Below are 23812 nucleotides of genomic sequence, written 5' to 3' on the forward strand. Positions count from 1 at the left end.
TGACCGTGGAGCAGCTGCCCGTGACTGGGAGAGGGCGACCGGACGGGTCTAACTGGGTGGGGTGGGGGGAGAGAGGGTTGATCCCCCCTTCCTGACCGTGGAGCAGCTGCCCGTGACTGGGAGAGGGCGACCGGACGGGTCTAACTGGGTGGGGGGAGAGAGGGGGTTGATCCCCCCTTCCTGACCGTGGAGCAGCTGCCCGTGACTGGGAGAGTGCGACCGGACGGGTCTAACTGGGTGGGGTGGGGGGGGAGAGAGAGGGTTGATCCCCCCTTCCTGACCGTGGAGCAGCTGCCCGTGACTGGGAGAGGGCGACCGGACGGGTCTAACTGGGTGGGGTGGGGGGAGAGAGGGTTGATCCCCCCTTCCTGACCGTGGAGCAGCTGCCCGTGACTGGGAGAGGGCGACCGGACGGGTCTAACTGGGTGGGGGGGAGAGAGAGGGTTGATCCCCCCTTCCTGACCGTGGAGCAGCTGCCCGTGACTGGGAGAGGGCGACCGGACGGGTCTAACTGGGTGGGGTGGGGGGGAGAGAGAGGGTTGATCCCCACTTCCTGACCGTGGAGCAGCTGCCCGTGACTGGGAGAGGGCGACCAGACGGGTCTAACTGGGTGGGGTGGGGGGAGAGAGGGTTGATCCCCCCTTCCTGACCGTGGAGCAGCTGCCCGTGACTGGGAGAGGGCGACCGGACGGGTCTAACTGGGTGGGGAGAGAGAGGGTTGATCCCCCCTTCCTGACCGTGGAGCAGCTGCCCGTGACTGGGAGAGGGCGACCGGACGGGTCTAACTGGGTGGGGTGGGGGAGAGAGAGGGTTGATCCCCCCTTCCTGACCGTGGAGCAGCTGCCCGTGACTGGGAGAGGGCGACCGGACGGGTCTAACTGGGTGGGGTGGGGGGGAGAGAGGGTTGATCCCCCCTTCCTGACCGTGGAGCAGCTGCCCGTGACTGGGAGAGGGCGACCGGACGGGTCTAACTGGGTGGGGAGAGAGAGGGTTGATCCCCCCTTCCTGACCGTGGAGCAGCTGCCCGTGACTGGGAGAGGGCGACCGGACGGGTCTAACTGGGTGGGGTGGGGGGGAGAGAGAGGGTTGATCCCCCCTTCCTGACCGTGGAGCAGCTGCCCGTGACTGGGAGAGGGCGACCGGACGGGTCTAACTGGGTGGGGTGGGGGGAGAGAGGGTTGATCCCCCCTTCCTGACCGTGGAGCAGCTGCCCGTGACTGGGAGAGGGCGACCGGACGGGTCCAACTGGGTGGGGTGGGGGGGAGAGAGAGGGTTGATCCCCCCTTCCTGACCGTGGAGCAGCTGCCCGTGACTGGGAGAGGGCGACCGGACGGGTCTAACTGGGTGGGGTGGGGGGGAGAGAGGGTTGATCCCCCCTTCCTGACCGTGGAGCAGCTGCCCGTGACTGGGAGAGGGCGACCGGACGGGTCTAACTGGGTGGGGGGGGAGAGAGGGTTGATCCCCCCTTCCTGACCGTGGAGCAGCTGCCCGTGACTGGGAGAGGGTGACCGGACGGGTCTAACTGGGTGGGGGGGGAGAGAGGGTTGATCCCCCCTTCCTGACCGTGGAGCAGCTGCCCGTGACTGGGAGAGGGTGACCGGACGGGTCTAACTGGGTGGGGGGGGAGAGAGGGTTGATCCCCCCTTCCTGACCGTGGAGCAGCTGCCCGTGACTGGGAGAGGGTGACCGGACGGGTCTAACTGGGTGGGGGGGGAGAGAGGGTTGATCCCCCCTTCCTGACCGTGGAGCAGCTGCCCGTGACTGGGAGAGGGCGACCGGACGGGTCTAACTGGGTGGGGGGGAGAGAGGGTTGATCCCCCCTTCCTGACCGTGGAGCAGCTGCCCGTGACTGGGAGAGGGCGACCGGACGGGTCTAACTGGGTGGGGGGAGAGAGAGGGTTGATCCCCCCTTCCTGACCGTGGAGCAGCTGCCCGTGACTGGGAGAGGGCGACCGGACGGGTCTAACTGGGTGGGGTGGGGGGGAGAGTGGGTTGATCCCCCCTTCCTGACCGTGGAGCAGCTGCCCGTGACTGGGAGAGGGCGACCGGACGGGTCTAACTGGGTGGGGGAGAGAGAGAGGGTTGATCCCCCCTTCCTGACCGTGGAGCAGCTGCCCGTGACTGGGAGAGGGCGACCGGACGGGTCTAACTGGGTGGCGGGGAGAGAGGGTTGATCCCCCCTTCCTGACCGTGGAGCAGCTGCCCGTGACTGGGAGAGGGCGACCGGACGGGTCTAACTGGGGGGGGGGGAGAGAGGGTTGATCCCCCCTTCCTGACCGTGGAGCAGCTGCCCGTGACTGGGAGAGGGCGACTGGACGGGTCTAACTGGGTGGGGGGGGGAAAGAGAGGGTTGATCCCCCCTTCCTGACCGTGGAGCAGCTGCCCGTGACTGGGAGAGGGCGACCGGACGGGTCTAACTGGGTGGGGTGGGGGGAGAGAGGGTTGATCCCCCCTTCCTGACCGTGGAGCAGCTGCCCGTGACTGGGAGAGGGCGACCGGACGGGTCTAACTGGGTGGGGTGGGGGGAGAGAGGGTTGATCCCCCCTTCCTGACCGTGGAGCAGCTGCCCGTGACTGGGAGAGGGCGACCGGACGGGTCTAACTGGGTGGGGTGGGGGGGGGAGAGAGGGTTGATCCCCCCTTCCTGACCGTGGAGCAGCTGCCCGTGACTGGGAGAGGGCGACCGGACGGGTCTAACTGGGTGGGGGAGAGAGAGAGGGTTGATCCCCCCTTCCTGACCGTGGAGCAGCTGCCCGTGACTGGGAGAGGGCGACCGGACGGGTCTAACTGGGTGGGGGGGGAGAGGGGGTTGATCCCCCCTTCCTGACCGTGGAGCAGCTGCCCGTGACTGGGAGAGGGCGACCGGACGGGTCTAACTGGGTGGGGTGGGGGGAGAGAGGGTTGATCCCCCCTTCCTGACCGTGGAGCAGCTGCCCGTGACTGGGAGAGGGCGACCGGACGGGTCTAACTGGGTGGGGTGGGGGGGGGAGAGAGGGTTGATCCCCCCTTCCTGACCGTGGAGCAGCTGCCCGTGACTGGGAGAGGGCGACCGGACGGGTCTAACTGGGTGGGGTGGGGGGAGAGAGGGTTGATCCCCCCTTCCTGACCGTGGAGCAGCTGCCCGTGACTGGGAGAGGGCGACTGGACGGCTCTAACTGGGTGGGGTGGGGGGAGAGAGGGTTGATCCCCCCTTCCTGACCGTGGAGCAGCTGCCCGTGACTGGGAGAGGGCGACCGGACGGGTCTAACTGGGTGGGGGGGGAGAGAGGGTTGATCCCCCCTTCCTGACCGTGGAGCAGCTGCCCGTGACTGGGAGAGGGCGACCGGACGGGTCTAACTGGGTGGGGTGGGGGGAGAGAGGGTTGATCCCCCCTTCCTGACCGTGGAGCAGCTGCCTGTGACTGGGAGAGGGCGACCGGACGGGTCTAACTGGGTGGGGGAGAGAGGGTTGATCCCCCCTTCCTGACCGTGGAGCAGCTGCCCGTGACTGGGAGAGGGCGACCGGACGGGTCTAACTGGGTGGGGTGGGGGGAGAGAGGGTTGATCCCCCCTTCCTGACCGTGGAGCAGCTGCCCGTGACTGGGAGAGGGCGACCGGACGGGTCTAACTGGGTGGGGTGGGGGGGGGAGAGAGGGTTGATCCCCACTTCCTGACCGTGGAGCAGCTGCCCGTGACTGGGAGAGGGCGACCGGACGGGTCTAACTGGGTGGGGTGGGGGGAGAGAGGGTTGATCCCCCCTTCCTGACCGTGGAGCAGCTGCCCGTGACTGGGAGAGGGCGACCGGACGGGTCTAACTGGGTGGGGAGAGAGAGGGTTGATCCCCCCTTCCTGACCGTGGAGCAGCTGCCGGTGACTGGGAGAGGGCGACCGGACGGGTCTAACTGGGTGGGGTGGGGGAGAGAGAGGGTTGATCCCCCCTTCCTGACCGTGGAGCAGCTGCCCGTGACTGGGAGAGGGCGACCGGACGGGTCTAACTGGGTGGGGGGAGAGAGAGGGTTGATCCCCCCTTCCTGACCGTGGAGCAGCTGCCCGTGACTGGGAGAGGGTGACCAGACGGGTCTAACTGGGTGGGGTGGGGGGAGAGAGGGTTGATCCCCCCTTCCTGACCGTGGAGCAGCTGCCCGTGACTGGGAGAGGGCGACCGGACGGGTCTAACTGGGTGGGGTGGGGGGTGAGAGAGGGTTGATCCCCCCTTCCTGACCGTGGAGCAGCTGCCCGTGACTGGGAGAGGGCGACCGGACGGGTCTAACTGGGTGGGGTGGGGGGAGAGAGGGTTGATCCCCCCTTCCTGACCGTGGAGCAGCTGCCCGTGACTGGGAGAGGGCGACCGGACGGGTCTAACTGGGTGGGGGAGAGAGGGTTGATCCCCCCTTCCTGACCGTGGAGCAGCTGCCCGTGACTGGGAGAGGGCGACCGGATGGGTCTAACTGGGTGGGGGGGAGAGAGAGGGTTGATCCCCCCTTCCTGACCGTGGAGCAGCTGCCCGTGACTGGGAGAGGGCGACCGGACGGGTCTAACTGGGTGGGGTGGGGGGGAGAGAGAGGGTTGTTCCCCCCTTCCTGACCGTGGAGCAGCTGCCCGTGACTGGGAGAGGGTGACCGGACGGGTCTAACTGGGTGGGGTGGGGGGGGGAGAGAGGGTTGATTCCCCCTTCCTGACCGTGGAGCAGCTGCCCGTGACTGGGAGAGGGTGACCGGACGGGTCTAACTGGGTGGGGGGAGAGAGGGTTGATCCCCCCTTCCTGACCGTGGAGCAGCTGCCCGTGACTGGGAGAGGGTCACCGGACGGGTCCAACTGGGTGGGGTGGGGGGAGAGATGGTTGATCCCCCCTTCCTGACCGTGGAGCAGCTGCCCGTGACTGGGAGAGGGCGACCGGACGGGTCTAACTGGGTGGGGTGGGGGGGAGAGAGGGTTGATCCCCCCCTTCCTGACCGTGGAGCAGCTGCCCGTGACTGGGAGAGGGCGACCGGACGGGTCTAAGTGGGTGGGGTGGGGGGAGAGAGAGGGTTGATCCCCCCTTCCTGACCGTGGAGCAGCTGCCCGTGACTGGGAGAGGGTGACCGGACGGGTCTAACTGGGTGGGGGGAGAGAGGGTTGATCCCCCCTTCCTGACCGTGGAGCAGCTGCCCGTGACTGGGAGAGGACGACCGGACGGGTCTAACTGGGTGGGGTGGGGGGGAGAGAGAGGGTTGATCCCCCCTTCCTGACCGTGGAGCAGCTGCCCGTGACTGGGAGAGGGCGACCGGACGGGTCTAACTGGGTGGGTGGGGGAGAGAGAGGGTTGATCCCCACTTCCTGACCGTGGAGCAGCTGCCCGTGACTGGGAGAGGGTGACCGGACGGGTCTAACTGGGTGGGGTGGGGGGGAGAGAGGGTTGATCCCCCCTTCCTGACCGTGGAGCAGCTGCCCGTGACTGGGAGAGGGCGACCGGACGGGTCTAACTGGGTGGGGGGAGAGAGAGGGTTGATCCCCCCTTCCTGACCGTGGAGCAGCTGCCCGTGACTGGGAGAGGGCGACCGGATGGGTCTAACTGGGTGGGGGGGAGAGAGAGGGTTGATCCCCCCTTCCTGACCGTGGAGCAGCTGCCCGTGACTGGGAGAGGGTGACCGGACGGGTCTAACTGGGTGGGGTGGGGGGGGGAGAGAGGGTTGATCCCCCCTTCCTGACCGTGGAGCAGCTGCCCGTGACTGGGAGAGGGTGACCGGACGGGTCTAACTGGGTGGGGTGGGGGGGGGAGAGAGGGTTGATCCCCCCTTCCTGACCGTGGAGCAGCTGCCCGTGACTGGGAGAGGGTGACCGGACGGGTCTAACTGGGTGGGGTGGGGGGGAGAGAGGGTTGATCCCCCCTTCCTGACCGTGGAGCAGCTGCCCGTGACTGGGAGAGGGCGACCGGACGGCTCTAACTGGGTGGGGTGGGGGGAGAGAGGGTTGATCCCCCCTTCCTGACCGTGGAGCAGCTGCCCGTGACTGGGAGAGGGTGACCGGACGGGTCTAACTGGGTGGGGGGAGAGAGGGTTGATCCCCCCTTCCTGACCGTGGAGCAGCTGCCCGTGACTGGGAGAGGGTGACCGGACGGGTCTAACTGGGTGGGGGGAGAGAGGGTTGATCCCCCCTTCCTGACCGTGGAGCAGCTGCCCGTGACTGGGAGAGGGCGACCGGACGGGTCTAACTGGGTGGGGTGGGGGGGAGAGAGGGTTGATCCCCCCTTCCTGACCGTGGAGTAGCTGCCCGTGACTGGGAGAGGGCGACCGGACGGGTCTAACTGGGTGGGGTGGGGGGAGAGAGAGGGTTGATCCCCCCTTCCTGACCGTGGAGCAGCTGCCCGTGACTGGGAGAGGGTGACCGGACGGGTCTAACTGGGTGGGGGGAGAGAGGGTTGATCCCCCCTTCCTGACCGTGGAGCAGCTGCCCGTGACTGGGAGAGGGCGACCGGACGGGTCTAACTGGGTGAGGGGGAGAGAGAGGGTTGTTCCCCCCTTCCTGACCGTGGAGCAGCTGCCCGTGACTGGGAGAGGGCGACCGGACGGGTCTAACTGGGTGGGGGGGAGAGAGAGGGTTGATCCCCCCTTCCTGACCGTGGAGCAGCTGCCCGTGACTGGGAGAGGGCGACCGGACGGGTCTAACTGGGTGGGGTGGGGGGGAGAGAGAGGGTTGATCCCCACTTCCTGACCGTGGAGCAGCTGCCCGTGACTGGGAGAGGGCGACCAGACGGGTCTAACTGGGTGGGGTGGGGGGAGAGAGGGTTGATCCCCCCTTCCTGACCGTGGAGCAGCTGCCCGTGACTGGGAGAGGGCGACCGGACGGATCTAACTGGGTGGGGGGGGGAGAGAGAGGGTTGATCCCCCCTTCCTGACCGTGGAGCAGCTGCCCGTGACTGGGAGAGGGCGACCGGACGGGTCTAACTGGGTGGGGAGAGAGAGGGTTGATCCCCCCTTCCTGACCGTGGAGCAGCTGCCCGTGACTGGGAGAGGGCGACCGGACGGGTCTAACTGGGTGGGGTGGGGGAGAGAGAGGGTTGATCCCCCCTTCCTGACCGTGGAGCAGCTGCCCGTGACTGGGAGAGGGCGACCGGACGGGTCTAACTGGGTGGGGTGGGGGGGAGAGAGGGTTGATCCCCCCTTCCTGACCGTGGAGCAGCTGCCCGTGACTGGGAGAGGGCGACCGGACGGGTCTAACTGGGTGGGGAGAGAGAGGGTTGATCCCCCCTTCCTGACCGTGGAGCAGCTGCCCGTGACTGGGAGAGGGCGACCGGACGGGTCTAACTGGGTGGGGTGGGGGGGAGAGAGAGGGTTGATCCCCCCTTCCTGACCGTGGAGCAGCTGCCCGTGACTGGGAGAGGGCGACCGGACGGGTCTAACTGGGTGGGGTGGGGTGGAGAGAGAGGGTTGATCCCCCCTTCCTGACCGTGGAGCAGCTGCCCGTGACTGGGAGAGGGCGACCGGACGGGTCTAACTGGGTGGGGTGGGGGGAGAGAGGGTTGATCCCCCCTTCCTGACCGTGGAGCAGCTGCCCGTGACTGGGAGAGGGCGACCGGACGGGTCTAACTGGGTGGGGTGGGGGGGAGAGAGAGGGTTGATCCCCCCTTCCTGACCGTGGAGCAGCTGCCCGTGACTGGGAGAGGGCGACCGGACGGGTCTAACTGGGTGGGGTGGGGGGGAGAGAGAGGGTTGATCCCCCCTTCCTGACCGTGGAGCAGCTGCCCGTGACTGGGAGAGGGCGACCGGACGGGTCTAACTGGGTGGGGTGGGGGGGAGAGAGAGGGTTGATCCCCCCTTCCAGACCGTGGAGCAGCTGCCCGTGACTGGGAGAGGGTGACCGAACGGGTCTAACTGGGTGGGGGGGGAGAGAGGGTTGATCCCCCCTTCCTGACCGTGGAGCAGCTGCCCGTGACTGGGAGAGGGTGACCGGACGGGTCTAACTGGGTGGGGGGGGAGAGAGGGTTGATCCCCCCTTCCTGACCGTGGAGCAGCTGCCCGTGACTGGGAGAGGGCGACCGGACGGGTCTAACTGGGTGGCGGGGAGAGAGGGTTGATCCCCCCTTCCTGACCGTGGAGCAGCTGCCCGTGACTGGGAGAGGGCGACCGGACGGGTCTAACTGGGGGGGGGGGGGAGAGAGGGTTGATCCCCCCTTCCTGACCGTGGAGCAGCTGCCCGTGACTGGGAGAGGGCGACTGGACGGGTCTAACTGGGTGGGGGGGGAAAGAGAGGGTTGATCCCCCCTTCCTGACCGTGGAGCAGCTGCCCGTGACTGGGAGAGGGCGACCGGACGGGTCTAACTGGGTGGGGTGGGGGGAGAGAGGGTTGATCCCCCCTTCCTGACCGTGGAGCAGCTGCCCGTGACTGGGAGAGGGCGACCGGACGGGTCTAACTGGGTGGGGTGGGGGGAGAGAGGGTTGATCCCCCCTTCCTGACCGTGGAGCAGCTGCCCGTGACTGGGAGAGGGCGACCGGACTGGTCTAACTGGGTGGGGTGGGGGGAGAGAGGGTTGATCCCCCCTTCCTGACCGTGGAGCAGCTGCCCGTGACTGGGAGAGGGTGACCGGACGGGTCTAACTGGGTGGGGTGGGGGGAGAGAGGGTTGATCCCCCCTTCCTGACCGTGGAGCAGCTGCCCGTGACTGGGAGAGGGTGACCGGACGGGTCTAACTGGGTGGGGTGGGGGAGAGAGAGGGTTGATCCCCCCTTCCTGACCGTGGAGCAGCTGCCCGTGACTGGGAGAGGGTGACCGGACGGGTCTAACTGGGTGGGGTGGGGGGAGAGAGGGTTGATCCCCCCTTCCTGACCGTGGAGCAGCTGCCCGTGACTGGGAGAGGGCGACCGGACGGGTCTAACTGGGTGGGGGGGGAGAGGGGGTTGATCCCCCCTTCCTGACCGTGGAGCAGCTGCCCGTGACTGGGAGAGGGCGACCGGACGGGTCTAACTGGGTGGGGTGGGGGGAGAGAGGGTTGATCCCCCCTTCCTGACCGTGGAGCAGCTGCCCGTGACTGGGAGAGGGCGACCGGACGGGTCTAACTGGGTGGGGTGGGGGGGGGAGAGAGGGTTGATCCCCCCTTCCTGACCGTGGAGCAGCTGCCCGTGACTGGGAGAGGGCGACCGGACGGGTCTAACTGGGTGGGGTGGGGGGAGAGAGGGTTGATCCCCCCTTCCTGACCGTGGAGCAGCTGCCCGTGACTGGGAGAGGGCGACTGGACGGCTCTAACTGGGTGGGGTGTGGGGAGAGAGGGTTGATCCCCCCTTCCTGACCGTGGAGCAGCTGCCCGTGACTGGGAGAGGGCGACCGGACGGGTCTAACTGGGTGGGGGGGGAGAGAGGGTTGATCCCCCCTTCCTGACCGTGGAGCAGCTGCCCGTGACTGGGAGAGGGCGACCGGACGGGTCTAACTGGGTGGGGTGGGGGGAGAGAGGGTTGATCCCCCCTTCCTGACCGTGGAGCAGCTGCCTGTGACTGGGAGAGGGCGACCGGACGGGTCTAACTGGGTGGGGGGAGAGAGGGTTGATCCCCCCTTCCTGACCGTGGAGCAGCTGCCCGTGACTGGGAGAGGGCGACCGGACGGGTCTAACTGGGTGGGGTGGGGGGAGAGAGGGTTGATCCCCCCTTCCTGACCGTGGAGCAGCTGCCCGTGACTGGGAGAGGGCGACCGGACGGGTCTAACTGGGTGGGGTGGGGGGGGGAGAGAGGGTTGATCCCCACTTCCTGACCGTGGAGCAGCTGCCCGTGACTGGGAGAGGGCGACCGGACGGGTCTAACTGGGTGGGGTGGGGGGAGAGAGGGTTGATCCCCCCTTCCTGACCGTGGAGCAGCTGCCCGTGACTGGGAGAGGGCGACTGGACGGGTCTAACTGGGTGGGGTGGGGGGAGAGAGGGTTGATCCCCCCTTCCTGACCGTGGAGCAGCTGCCCGTGACTGGGAGAGGGCGACCGGACGGGTCTAACTGGGTGGGGAGAGAGAGGGTTGATCCCCCCTTCCTGACCGTGGAGCAGCTGCCCGTGACTGGGAGAGGGCGACCGGACGGGTCTAACTGGGTGGGGTGGGGGAGAGAGAGGGTTGATCCCCCCTTCCTGACCGTGGAGCAGCTGCCCGTGACTGGGAGAGGGCGACCGGACGGGTCTAACTGGGTGGGGGGAGAGAGAGGGTTGATCCCCCCTTCCTGACCGTGGAGCAGCTGCCCGTGACTGGGAGAGGGTGACCGGACGGGTCTAACTGGGTGGGGTGGGGGGAGAGAGGGTTGATCCCCCCTTCCTGACCGTGGAGCAGCTGCCCGTGACTGGGAGAGGGCGACCGGACGGGTCTAACTGGGTGGGGTGGGGGGTGAGAGAGGGTTGATCCCCCCTTCCTGACCGTGGAGCAGCTGCCCGTGACTGGGAGAGGGCGACCGGACGGGTCTAACTGGGTGGGGTGGGGGGAGAGAGGGTTGATCCCCCCTTCCTGACCGTGGAGCAGCTGCCCGTGACTGGGAGAGGGCGACCGGACGGGTCTAACTGGGTGGGGGAGAGAGGGTTGATCCCCCCTTCCTGACCGTGGAGCAGCTGCCCGTGACTGGGAGAGGGCGACCGGATGGGTCTAACTGGGTGGGGGGGAGAGAGAGGGTTGATCCCCCCTTCCTGACCGTGGAGCAGCTGCCCGTGACTGGGAGAGGGCGACCGGACGGGTCTAACTGGGTGGGGTGGGGGGGAGAGAGAGGGTTGTTCCCCCCTTCCTGACCGTGGAGCAGCTGCCCGTGACTGGGAGAGGGTGACCGGACGGGTCTAACTGGGTGGGGTGGGGGGGGGAGAGAGGGTTGATCCCCCCTTCCTGACCGTGGAGCAGCTGCCCGTGACTGGGAGAGGGTGACCGGACGGGTCTAACTGGGTGGGGGGAGAGAGGGTTGATCCCCCCTTCCTGACCGTGGAGCAGCTGCCCGTGACTGGGAGAGGGCGACCGGACGGGTCTAACTGGGTGGGGGGAGAGAGGGTTGATCCCCCCTTCCTGACCGTGGAGCAGCTGCCCGTGACTGGGAGAGGACGACCGGACGGGTCTAACTGGGTGGGGTGGGGGGGAGAGAGAGGGTTGATCCCCCCTTCCTGACCGTGGAGCAGCTGCCCGTGACTGGGAGAGGGCGACCGGACGGGTCTAACTGGGTGGGTGGGGGAGAGAGAGGGTTGATCCCCCCTTCCTGACCGTGGAGCAGCTGCCCGTGACTGGGAGAGGGTGACCGGACGGGTCTAACTGGGTGGGGTGGGGGGGAGAGAGGGTTGATCCCCCCTTCCTGACCGTGGAGCAGCTGCCCGTGACTGGGAGAGGGCGACCGGACGGGTCTAACTGGGTGGGGGGAGAGAGAGGGTTGATCCCCCCTTCCTGACCGTGGAGCAGCTGCCCGTGACTGGGAGAGGGCGACCGGATGGGTCTAACTGGGTGGGGGGGAGAGAGAGGGTTGATCCCCCCTTCCTGACCGTGGAGCAGCTGCCCGTGACTGGGAGAGGGTGACCGGACGGGTCTAACTGGGTGGGGTGGGGGGGGGAGAGAGGGTTGATCCCCCCTTCCTGACCGTGGAGCAGCTGCCCGTGACTGGGAGAGGGTGACCGGACGGGTCTAACTGGGTGGGGGGAGAGAGGGTTGATCCCCCCTTCCTGACCGTGGAGCAGCTGCCCATGACTGGGAGAGGGTGACGGGACGGGTCTAACTGGGTGGGGGGAGAGAGGGTTGATCCCCCCTTCCTGACCGTGGAGCAGCTGCCCGTGACTGGGAGAGGGCGACCGGACGGGTCTAACTGGGTGGGGTGGGGGGGAGAGAGGGTTGATCCCCCCTTCCTGACCGTGGAGTAGCTGCCCGTGACTGGGAGAGGGCGACCGGACGGGTCTAACTGGGTGGGGTGGGGGGAGAGAGAGGGTTGATCCCCCCTTCCTGACCGTGGAGCAGCTGCCCGTGACTGGGAGAGGGTGACCGGACGGGTCTAACTGGGTGGGGGGAGAGAGGGTTGATCCCCCCTTCCTGACCGTGGAGCAGCTGCCCGTGACTGGGAGAGGGTGACCGGACGGGTCTAACTGGGTGGGGTGGGGGGGAGAGAGAGGGTTGATCCCCCCTTCCTGACCGTGGAGCAGCTGCCCGTGACTGGGAGAGGGCGACCGGACGGGTCTAACTGGGTGGGGTGGGGGGAGAGAGAGGGTTGATCCCCCCTTCCTGACCGTGGAGCAGCTGCCCGTGACTGGGAGAGGGCGACCGGACGGGTCTAACTGGGTGGGGTGGGGGGAGAGAGGGTTGATCCCCCCTTCCTGACCGTGGAGCAGCTGCCCGTGACTGGGAGAGGACGACCGGACGGGTCTAACTGGGTGGGGTGGGGGGGAGAGAGAGGGTTGATCCTCCCTCTGCGATTGGAAAGTCGTGTGTAACGATGTGGGGGGTGTGGAGGGGGGGTTAATGTTCTCTCTGGCGGGAGGAACTAGTCTGGCAATGAAAGGGGTAATTTGTCAGTGGACGGGTGCTGTTTTTGGGGAGGGAGAGAGGGAGAGAGCGGGGAGGGAGTGGATGGAGAGAGGGAGAAAGAAGTGAGAGGGAGGGAGAGAGGGAGAGAGTGTGCGAGGGGGGAGGGAGGGGATGGAGAGAGGGAGAAAGAAGTGAGAGGGAGGGAGAGAGGGAGAGAGTGTGCGAGGGGGGAGGGAGGGGATGGAGAGGGAGAAGGAAGTGAGAGAGAGGGAGGGAGAAAGAGTGAGAGTTAGGGGGGAGGTTGGGGAGGGAGAGAGTGAGAAAGTGAGTGAGGAGAGAGGGAGAAAGAAGTGAGAGAGAGGGAGGGAGAAAGAGTGAGAGTGAGGGGGGAGGGAGGGGATGCAAAGAGGGAGAAAGAAGTGAGAGAGGGAGGGAAAAGAGTGAGAGTGACGGGGAGGGAGTGGAGGGAGAGAGAGGGGTGAGAGAGAGAGAGAGAGAGAGAGAGAGAGAGAGAGGGAGGGAGAATTAACCCTCTCTCTGCTGGACACAGACACCAGTTTCCCCGAACATTAACCCTCTCCCTCCTGGTTATACGCACCGTCTGTCGACCGCGCCCCCTCCCTATCACCGCCAGCGCTGGCACGGGTTTGATGCGGGTCCGACGGGCAGGGGTCAGCGACCGGGAGGGAGTTCAACCTTCCTTGAGACGAGGGTGAGGGATGGGCATCAGAATCCGGTTCGCCATCACTGGCGGGCGCTGTGGAGCCCGTCGCCCTGTGGCTGCTGGACGGCGCCGTTCGTGACAATTTGACCAGCCAACTGCCGCAAGCAGGGCATCTGTGGAAAAAGCCAAACTGAAGTAACCAGTGCAGGGAGGGGAATAGCAAGCGGTGCGGCGGCGTCCGCGGAAATCGGCCGGCGGAGGGGAAGAAGCTGTTTCTGAAGGGGTTGACTGTGTGCCTTCAGGCTCCTGTACCTCCTGTCTGGTGAGAAGGGGGTGCGCCCTGGGTCTTGACGGGTCGCCGACTTCCGAAGGGTTCCTGGACGCTGGCGGCGTCCCGTGCTCGACTCTACGACTCTCATCCATGCCAACATGCAGCCATTAACCAGAGGCAAACTCCCTTTCCGATTGAGCAATGAGTGCTGCTGATCGGAAGGAAGGAGTTAATCCGCTCTCCGAAAGGGAGGCTGGAGGTCGGTTTTGGCAGGGAGGGGGTTAATCCCCTCTCTGGCGGAAGGCAGTCATCTGTTTCCGGGAAAGAGGGGGTTAATCCCCTCTCTGACAGGGGTGCAGGCATCTGTTTCGGGAGAGAGGGAGTTAATCCTCTCCCTGATGGAGAGTGAGCATCTGTTTGCGAGAGAGAGGGAGTTGATCCCTTCCCTGACGGGGAGCGGACATCTGTCTGGGAGATACAGGGTTAATCCCTTCCCTGATGGGGAGCGGACATCTGTCTGGGAGATACAGGGTTAATCCCTTCCCTGATGGGGAGCGGACATCTGTCTGGGAGATACAGGGTTAATCCCTTCCCTGATGGGGAGCGGACATCTGTCTGGGAGATACAGGGTTAATCCCTTCCCTGATGGGGAGCGGACATCTGTCTGGGAGATACAGGGTTAATCCCTTCCCTGATGGGGAGCGGACGTCTGTCTGGGAGATACATGGTTAATCCCTTCCCTGATGGGGCTGTTTCAGGCAGAGAGGGGTTGGGTGCCTGTTTCCGGGAGAGAGAGGGTTAATTCCCTCTCCAACAGACGGGTGGGTGCCTGTTTTAATAGACAATAGACAACAGGTGCAGGAGTAGGCCACTCGGCCCTTTGAGCCAGCACCGCCATTCACTGTGATCATGGCTGATCACCCACAATCAGTACCCCGTTCCTGCCCTCTCCCCATATCCCTTGACTCCGCTATCTTTCAGAGCTCTATCTAACTCTCTCTCGAAAGCATCCAGAGAATTGGCCTCCACTGCCTTCTGGGGCAGAGCATTCCACATATCCACCAGTCTCTGGGTGAATAAGTTTTTCCTCAACTCCGTTCTAAATGGCCCCCCCCCTATTCTTAAACTGTGGCCTCTGGTTCTGGACTCCCCCCAACATCAGGAACATGTTTCCTGCCTCCAGTGTGTCCAATCCCTTAATAATCTTATATGTTTCAATCAGATCCCCTCTCATCCTTCTGAATCCCAGTGTATTCTGAGAGTGAGAGAGGGTTAATCCCCTCTCCAATGGGGGCTGGGGTGGGTGCCAGTTTCAGGGAGAGAGGGGGTTAATCCCCTCTCCGACTGGGGGGGGAGGTGGGCGTCTGTTTCCGGAAGAAAGGGGGTTTGTCAGTCGAGGCACTGAGTTCACAAGTCAGTTGCAACTTGCTAAAACTCTGCCTGGGCCCCGTCTGGAGGATCGCGTCCGATTCCGGTTGCCCCATGGCAGGAAGGAAGCTTTGGAGAGGGGGCAGAAGAGGGTCAGCGAGAGGCTGGGTAAACTCGGGCTGTTTTCTCCGGAGCGACAGAGGCCGAGGGGAGATCTGAGAGAGGTTTGCAGGATTGTCAGAGGCACAGATTGAGTGGACAGAGTTGAAATGTCTAACGCCATTGAAGGTGAGGCGGGGGGGGGGGGGGGTTTGAGGGGTAAGTTTTTCACCCAGACCTCCGTTCGTCTCATAGACCATGGATTTGTGCTTTGGAAAATTTCCAGGGCGCAAGCCTGGGCAGGGTTCTTTTTTATAAGACGCCTATTCCCCCACGGACAGAAGATAGTAGGCCGGGAAGCATCCGTTTGAAGAGGGCGGGGGCAGGGGCCCTATAAAAAAGTTGGGGGGGGGAAGAAAAGCCAATCAGAGGAAAGATCAAGGGGCGGGGGAGGGAAGCAGGGAGGGGATAGGCCAGAGGTGAAGAAGGAATGTAAGGGGAAAGCACTATGGGTAGTAGAAGAAGGCAGAATCATGAGAGAGGTGATAGGCAGCTGGAGGAGGAGGCAGAGTGAAGGTGGGATGGGGGAAGGGGGAGGGAGGGAATTACCGGAAGTTGGAGAATTCGATGCCCCCCTCCTTCTTCAGTCCTGACGAAGGGTCTCGGCCCGAAACGTTGACAGCTCATTTCCACGAATGCTGCCCGACCTGCTGAGTTCATCCAGCTTGTTTGTACGTGTTGATTCGACCACAGCATCTGCAGTGTAATTAGAATTAATGGTAAGACTCTTGGCAGTGTGGAGGATCAGAGGGATCTTGGGCTCCGAGTCCAGGGGACGCTCAAAGCAGCTGCGCAGGTTGACTCTGTGGTTAAGAAGGCGTACGGTGTATTGGCCTTCATCAATCGTAGGATTGAGTTTAAGGGCCGAGAGGTAACGTTGCAGCTATATAGGACCCTGGTCAGACCCCACGTGGAGTACTGTGCTCAGTTCCGGTCGCCTCACTACAGGAAGGACGTGGAAGCCATAGAAAGGGTGCAGAGGAGATTTACAAGGATGTTGCCTGGATTGGGGAGCATGCCTTATGAGAATAGGTTGAGTGAACTCGGCCTTTTCTCCTCGGAGCGACGGAGGACGAGAGGTGACCTGATAGAGGTGTACAAGATGATGAGAGGCATTGATCGTGTGGATAGTCAGAGGCTTTTTCCCCGGGGCTGAAATGGTTGCCACAAGAGGACACGGGTTTAAGGTGCTGGGGAGTAGGTACAGAGGAGATGTCGGGGGTGAGTTTTTTACTCAGAGAGTGGCGAGTGAGTGGAATGGGCTGCCGGGAACGGTGGTGGAGGCGGATACGATAGGGTCTTTTCAGAGACTTTTGGATGGTGCACGGAGCTCAGAACGATAGAGGGCCAAATCGGGAGAGAGATTCTCGGCTGTAGGTCGGCACAACATCGTGGGCTGAAGGGCCTGTGATATGCTGCAGCTATCTCAGTTCTGTGTCCTGTGTCATGAAATGTCTCTATGCAATGACAATCGAGAAAGCAATTGTAGATTAGCGTAGGTGCGTGTATTAAACAGCTTAATTAAAAAAGTGCAAAAACTGAAATAAAACTACACCAGACAAGGTAGAATGACACAAAACTACACCAGACTACCCGAAACGACACAAAACTACACCAGACTACCCGGAACGACACAAAACTACACCAGACTACCCGGAACGACACAAAACTACACCAGACTACCCGAAACGACACAAAACTACACCAGACTACCCGAAACGACACAAAACTACACCAGACTACATGAAACGACACAAAACTACACCAGACTACCTGAAACGACACAAAACTACACCAGACTACCCGAAACGACACAAAACTACACCAGACTACCCGAAACGACACAAAACTACACCAGACTACCCGAAACGACACAAAACTACACCAGACTACCCGAAACGACACAAAACTACACCAGACTACCCGAAACGACACAAAACTACACCAGACTACCGGGACCCGACAGAAAACTACACCAGACGACCCGAAATGACACAAAACTACACCAGACTACCGGGACCCGACAGAAAACTACACCAGACTACCTGAAACGACATAAAACTACACCAGACTACATGAAACGACACAAAACTACACCAGACTACATGAAACGACACAAAACTACACCAGACTACCCGAAACGACACAAAACTACACCAGACTACCCGAAACGACACAAAACTACACCAGACTACCGAAAACGACACAAAACTACACCAGACGACCCGAAACGAAACAAAACTACACCAGACTACCCGAAACGACACAAAACTACACCAGACTACCCGAAACGACACAAAACTACACAAGACTACCCGAAACGACACAAAACTACACCAGACTACCCGAAACGACACAAAACTACACCAGACTACCCGAAACGACACAAAACTACACCAGACTACCCGAAACGACACAAAACTACACCAGACTACCCGAAACGACACAAAACTACACCAGACTACCCGAAACGACACAAAACTACACCAGACTACCCGAAACGACACAAAACTACACCAGACTACCCGAAACGACACAAAACTACACCAGACTACCCGAAACGACACAAAACTACACCAGACTACCCGAAACGACACAAAACTACACAAGACTACCCGAAACGACACAAAACTACACCAGACTACCCGAAACGACACAAAACTACACCAGACTACCCGAAACGACACAAAACTACCCCAGACTACCCGAAACGACACAAAACTACACCAGACTACCCGAAACGACACAAAACTACGCCAGACAACCGGAAACGACACAAAACAACACCAGACTACATGAAACGACACAAAACTACACCAGACTACCCGAAACGACACAAAACTACACCAGACTACCCGAAACGACACAAAACTACACCAGACTACCCGAAACGACACAAAACTACACCAGACTACCCGAAACGACATAAAACTACACCAGACTACCCGAAACGACACAAAACTACACCAGACTACCCGAAACGACACAAAACTTCACCAGACTACCCGAAACGACACAAAACTACACCAGACTACATGAAACGACACAAAACTACACCAGTCTACCTGAAACGACACAAAACTACACCAGACTACCCGAAACGACACAAAACTACACCAGACTACCCGAAACGACACAAAACTACACCAGACTACCCGAAACGACACAAAACTACACCAGACTACATGAAACGACACAAAACTACACCAGACTACCCGAAACGACACAAAACTACACCAGACTACCCGAAACGACACAAAACTACACCAGACTACCCGAAACGACACAAAACTACACCAGACTACCCGAAACGACACAAAACTACACCAGACTACATGAAACGACACAAAACTACACCAGACTACCCGAAACGACACAAAACTACACCAGACTACCCGAAACGACACAAAACTACACCAGACTACCCGAAACGACACAAAACTACACCAGACTACCCGAAACGACATAAAACTACACCAGACTACCCGAAACGACACAAAACTACACCAGACTACCCGAAACGACACAAAACTTCACCAGACTACATGAAACGACACAAAACTACACCAGTCTACCTGAAACGACACAAAACTACACCAGACTACCCGAAACGACACAAAACTACACCAGACTACCTGAAACGACACAAAACTACACCAGACTACCCGAAACGACACAAAACTACACCAGACTACCCGAAACGACACAAAACTACACCAGACTACCCGAAATGACACAAAACTACACCAGACTACCTGAAACGACACAAAACTACACCAGACTACCTGAAACGACACAAAACTACACCAGACTACCTGAAACGACACAAAACTACACCAGACTACCTGAAACAACACAAAACTAGTCTACCGGAAACGACACAAAACTACACCAGACTACATGAAACGACACAAAACTACACTAGACTACCCGAAACGACACAAAACTACACCAGACTACCTGAAACGACACAAAACTACACCAGACTACCCGAAACGATACAAAACTACACCAGACTACCCGAAACAACACAAAACTACACCAGACTACCTGAAACGACACAAAACTACACCAGACTACCTGAAACGACACAAAACTAGTCTACCGGAAACAACACAAAACTACACGAGACTACCCGAAACGACACAAAACCACACTAGACTGCGTGAAATGACACAAAACCACACTAGAATACCTGAAACGACACAAAACTACATTAGACCAGCCCTACTTGGGTCTACATTCAGTGCACAAAACAGTGCAAGACAGTATAATAATAAACAAGACAAAAGGCACAGTAAAGGACAAATTACAATATTAGTGATGTAAATTTAAATGTAAACAAAGTTGAGCAGGAATTGAGAAAGAAATGAGCAAAAAATTGCTTTGTGTGGTGTCTCTCTCTCTCCCTCTCTCTGCCTCTCTCTCCCTCTCTGTCAGTCAGTCCAGGCTCTGGGAATTGAGGGGTCTGATGGCTTAGGGGATGAAACTGTTACACAGTCTGATCATGAGAGCCCGAATGCGTCAGTATCTTTTGACAGATGGCAGGAGGGAGAATTGTTTATGTGAGGGTTGATGCCAGATATGGGGGGGGGGGAGTGGGGTTAAACTATGAGGAGACATCGAGTTGCCTGGGACTGTACTGGCTGGAATTCGGAAGGATGAGAGGAGATCTTCTAGAAACGTATAAAATTATCAGATCGATCGATCAGGTAAGATCGAGGCAGGAAAGTCGATCCCTCTGGTAGGTGAGACTAGGGGACAGAGCCTCAAGATTCGGGGGAGAGGATCTGGGATGGAGATGAGGAGGGACTGCTTTTCGCAGGGGGGGTGACCCTGTGGAATTCTCTGCCCCGTGAAGCAGTGGGGGCTGCCTCGGTGAATATATTTTAGACCAGGTTGTGTAGAACTTTGCATAGGAGGGGAATTAAGGGTTAAGGGGAAAAGGGAGGTCAGTGGAGATGAGTCCATGGCCAGATCAGCCGTGACCTTATCGAGTGGTGGGGCGAGATCGACGGGACAGATGGGTGACTCCTGATGACCCCCATCAGTGGGGACACGCCCTCTTCTCAATGCCACCATCAGGGAGGAGGTACGGGAGCCTGAAGACACACACTCAGAGATTCAGGAACAGCCTCTTCCCCTCTGCCATCAGGGAGGAGGTACAGGAGCCTGAAGACACACACTCAGCGATTCAGGAACAGCTTCTTCCCCTCTGCTGTCCGATTTCTGAACGGAACCACGAACACCACCTCCCCTTCTCCCGCGCCCCCCCATGAGAAACATGATTTAAGTACGTATCCATAACCTTTCAATTGAAATTATTAGTTTTCACGCGTGTGGACTGTGGCGCGCTCCCACGACGCAGGCCGGTGATAGGGAACCGGACTTGGATTTGCAGAGGTTTGATTAGTGCAGGCTGTCACGTCGCCTCTCCGTCACGGCACCGATGCGTTAACACTCCCTGAGGAGCTGAGCTGGGCAGACTTACATCTCAATCGTTTCCCTTGCAGACGAGACGGCGGGTTACCTGCGAATCATTTACCAGGGGGTGTTGCTGTCCGCGTTACTGCTGGTGGCTGGGATGTACCTGCGCAGAGGCAACAGGACCCCGTCTGGTGAGATACACCTCTGGTTCGAAACACTCCTGGTACAGGGGGAGTCCCACTCGCATCACTGTCACAGAGGGAGTACGGTCGGCCCTCCTTATCCGCGGATTCCGCACGCGCGGATACAACCGACCGCGGATCGCGAAAACCCGGATGTGCTCTTCCAGCACTTGTTGTTCGAGCATGTACAGACTTTTTTTCTTGTCATTATTCCCTGAACAATGCAGCACAACAACCATTTTACATTGTATTAGGTATTATAAGTAATCTAGGGATGATTTAAAGTATACGGGAGGGTGTGCGTGGGTTATCGTGGATCGGGATCGAAAAAAATCGGAAGTTCTCTTACTAACTAAGTCGGAACAGGTACATCTGGTATTATTTAGCGTCAGTTAGTCAAACGTTTATATAGTATATATTTTACCTTTCTATGCATTTAAAACACTTAATAACGTATGTTTCAGCGCCGGGCTTGGGAACGGAAGTTCTCGGGACAGACCGCTCCCGAGTGTCGGGTTGAAGTGAGGGTCAAAACCCCAAAACCCAATAATTAAACCACTGCGTTGCTCAGTAATAATTGTAGCTTTCATCGGGGCAGAGCCTTTCTCACTTTTTCCTTTAAATAAGGTCAGGGGCTCCGCCGGGTCCTAATGTCCACCGCACCGTGACGGGTTAAACAAGGTCCGGGGTTCCGCCGGGTCCTAATGTCCACCGCACCGAGACGGGTTAAATAAGGTCCGGGATTCCGCCGGGTCCTGATGTCCACCGCACCGAGACGGGTTAAATAAGGTCCGGGGTTCCGCCGGGTCCTGATGTCCACCGCACCGAGACGGGTTGAATAAGGTCCGGGGTTCCGCCGGGTCCCAATGTCCACCGCACCGAGACGGGTTGAATAAGGTCCGGGGTTCCGCCGGGTCCGGATGACCACCGCACCGAGACGGGTTACATAAGGTCCGGGGTTCCGTCGGGTCCCGATGTCCACCGCACCGAGACAGGTTAAATAAGGTCCGGGGTTCCACCGGGTCCTGAGGTCCACCGCACCGAGACGGGTTAAATAAGGTCCGGGGTTCCGCCAGGTCCTAATGTCCACCGCACCGAGACGGGTTAAATAAGGTCCGGGATTCCGCCGGGTCCCAATGTCCACCGCACCGAGACGGGTTAAATAAGGTCCGGGGTTCCGTCGGGTCCCAATGTCCACCGCACCGAGACGGGTTAAATAAGGTCCGGGGTTCCGCCGGGTCCTGATGTCCACCGCACCGAGACGGGTTAAATAAGGTCCGGGGTTCCGCCGGGTCCTGATGTCCACCACTCCGAGACGGGTTAAATAAGGTCCGGGGTTCCGCCGGGTCCTAATGTCCACCGCACCGAGACGGGTTAAATAAGGTCCGGGGTTCCGGCGGGTCCTGATGTCCACCGCACCGAAACGGGTTGCATAAGGGACTTGAGCACCCGCGAATTTTGGTATCCGCAGCGGGGTGGGGGGGGGGGGTCCCGGAACCGATCCCCTTGTGGATAAGGAGGGCCAACTGTATCTCATTACCCTTGTTACGGAGGGTGTGAAGGGATTTGAAACTTTGAAATTAACTCTTTCCTTTGCCCCGTTTCACTCCTCAGAAATGCGTCCCAGCGTCCCAGGACCAGTCAAGGTGAGATGTTTATTCCCTGTAAAATAATTCTGTCCTGTAAAATCAGTCTCTCCCCCCCTCCCACCCCTTTCTAACTCTCCCGCCTCTCCCCCGTATTTACTCTGCTCTCTGCCTGTTACAGACAACGGAAGATTAAAGGGAACGGAGGGGCCTGTGCGGGAGGCGAGGGAGTGAGGGGAAGCCTGGCCTCACACTCTTCCCTTCTACCCTCCACTCTGGACAGCCATCCCTTCCCGTTCCCTCCCCCTCCGCTCAACGCCCAGCTCCCGGTGTCGTCACCCTCAGGGCGACGGGCAGAGGGGGCTTGGACGGACCCGGTCCGCTGCTCCCTGAACGCGGCCGAGAGGGCGCTGTGTCTCTGTCGGACGAGGTGCCGGGTTCGAGAGATCTGCTCGGACCCCGTCTGGAGTGTTCGAGAGGTTCCGGTCACACCGTTGCACGGAAGGGGGTGGGAGACTCGGAGAGGAGGTTTGCACCGAGAAGCTGCCTGGATTCGAGCTCGGACGGACGTGGGGCATTTCCTCTGGTTCGCTGGATGGACTGGAAGGCGGGACTAGTTTCGTTAGGTCTTTAACTGTTAATTTAATTAGTGGGCACAACTTCATGTGCTGCATTCTATGTTCAATGCGCTGAACGGTGGGGAGTGTGGAGGGACAGAGGGACCTCAGTGTACGGGGGTAGGACACACACCGTGAACGGTGGGGAGTGTCGAGGGACAGGGGGACCTCGGTGTACGAGGGTAGGACACGCACCGTGAACGGTGGGGAGTGTCGAGGGACAGGGGGACCTCGGTGTACGGGGGTCGGACACACACCGTGAACGGTGGGGAGTGTCGAGGGACAGGGGGACCTCGGTGTGCGAGGGTCGGACACACACCGTGAACGGTGGGGAGTGTCGAGGGACAGGGGGACCTTGGTGTACGGGGGTAGGACACACACCGTGAACGGTAGGGAGTGTCGAGGGACAGGGGGACCTTGGTGTACGAGGGTCGGACACACACCGTGAACGGTGGGAGTGTCGAGGGACAGGGGGACCTCGGTGTACGGGGGATAGGACACACACCGTGAACGGTGGGGAGTGTCGAGGGACAGGGGGACCTCCGTGTACAAGGGTGGGACACACTCTTTGAATAGTGGGGTGAATCACTTCCAACTCTCTACCCAATTCCCTGCCTCTAACTCCCTCCAAGCCTCAAACTCCTGCAACTCCCTCCAATCCCCTCCCCAAATGCCTCTGCCTCTGCCTCACTCCAAAGATTTAGGCCTTTCAACACCCCACCCCCCTCCACTTTTGACCCATCCCGGTACTGGGAACCTGTCAAGGATACTGTCAATAAAGTTTGGGCTACGGAGACCGAGCTGTGTCTGTCTGTCTGTCCCTGGAGTGGGTCTTGGAAGGTCCGAGGAAGATGAGGTGAGAGGGTCTCAGGATGAGTCGGGGGTGGGTTCTAGGCTTTGGGGATGAAGGGCAGAGCCTGGGTCTGAGAGTGAGGAGCAGATTTAATAGATGAGGGGCGGAGACTGGATGGGGAGGTGTCTGGGGGAATTAAGGAGGGGTGCGAGGTCTGGGCAATGAGGCAGGGTCTGGAGGATTGAGAAGGGGAGGGGTGGGGTCAGGATGATCGAGGAGCATGCGGAACCTGGGGTGTTGATGAGAGGGCGGGGTCTGGGGGGGGTTGAGGAGGGGGCAGGGTCTGGGGAT

The 23812-nt window shown here is 60.7% G+C and overlaps 1 protein-coding gene across 1 annotated transcript in view; it reads left to right on the forward strand.

Annotated features, from left to right (window-relative positions):
- Positions 1-23462, forward strand: part of LOC132387045 (tapasin-related protein-like) — a gene marked incomplete at its 5' end in the record, with an annotated part of 83634 nt that extends 60172 nt beyond the window's left edge. The window contains 3 exons of the mRNA XM_059959420.1: positions 20370-20474; positions 22080-22111; positions 22233-23462. Of these exons, the coding sequence (XP_059815403.1) occupies positions 20370-20474; positions 22080-22111; positions 22233-22247 (152 nt within the window). The remainder of the gene's footprint in view (positions 1-20369; positions 20475-22079; positions 22112-22232) is intronic.
- Positions 23463-23812: the final 350 nt, after the last annotated feature.

The sequence above is a fragment of the Hypanus sabinus genome, unplaced genomic scaffold, assembly GCF_030144855.1.
Source record: "Hypanus sabinus isolate sHypSab1 unplaced genomic scaffold, sHypSab1.hap1 scaffold_1493, whole genome shotgun sequence".
Taxonomy (NCBI): Eukaryota; Metazoa; Chordata; class Chondrichthyes; order Myliobatiformes; family Dasyatidae; genus Hypanus; species Hypanus sabinus.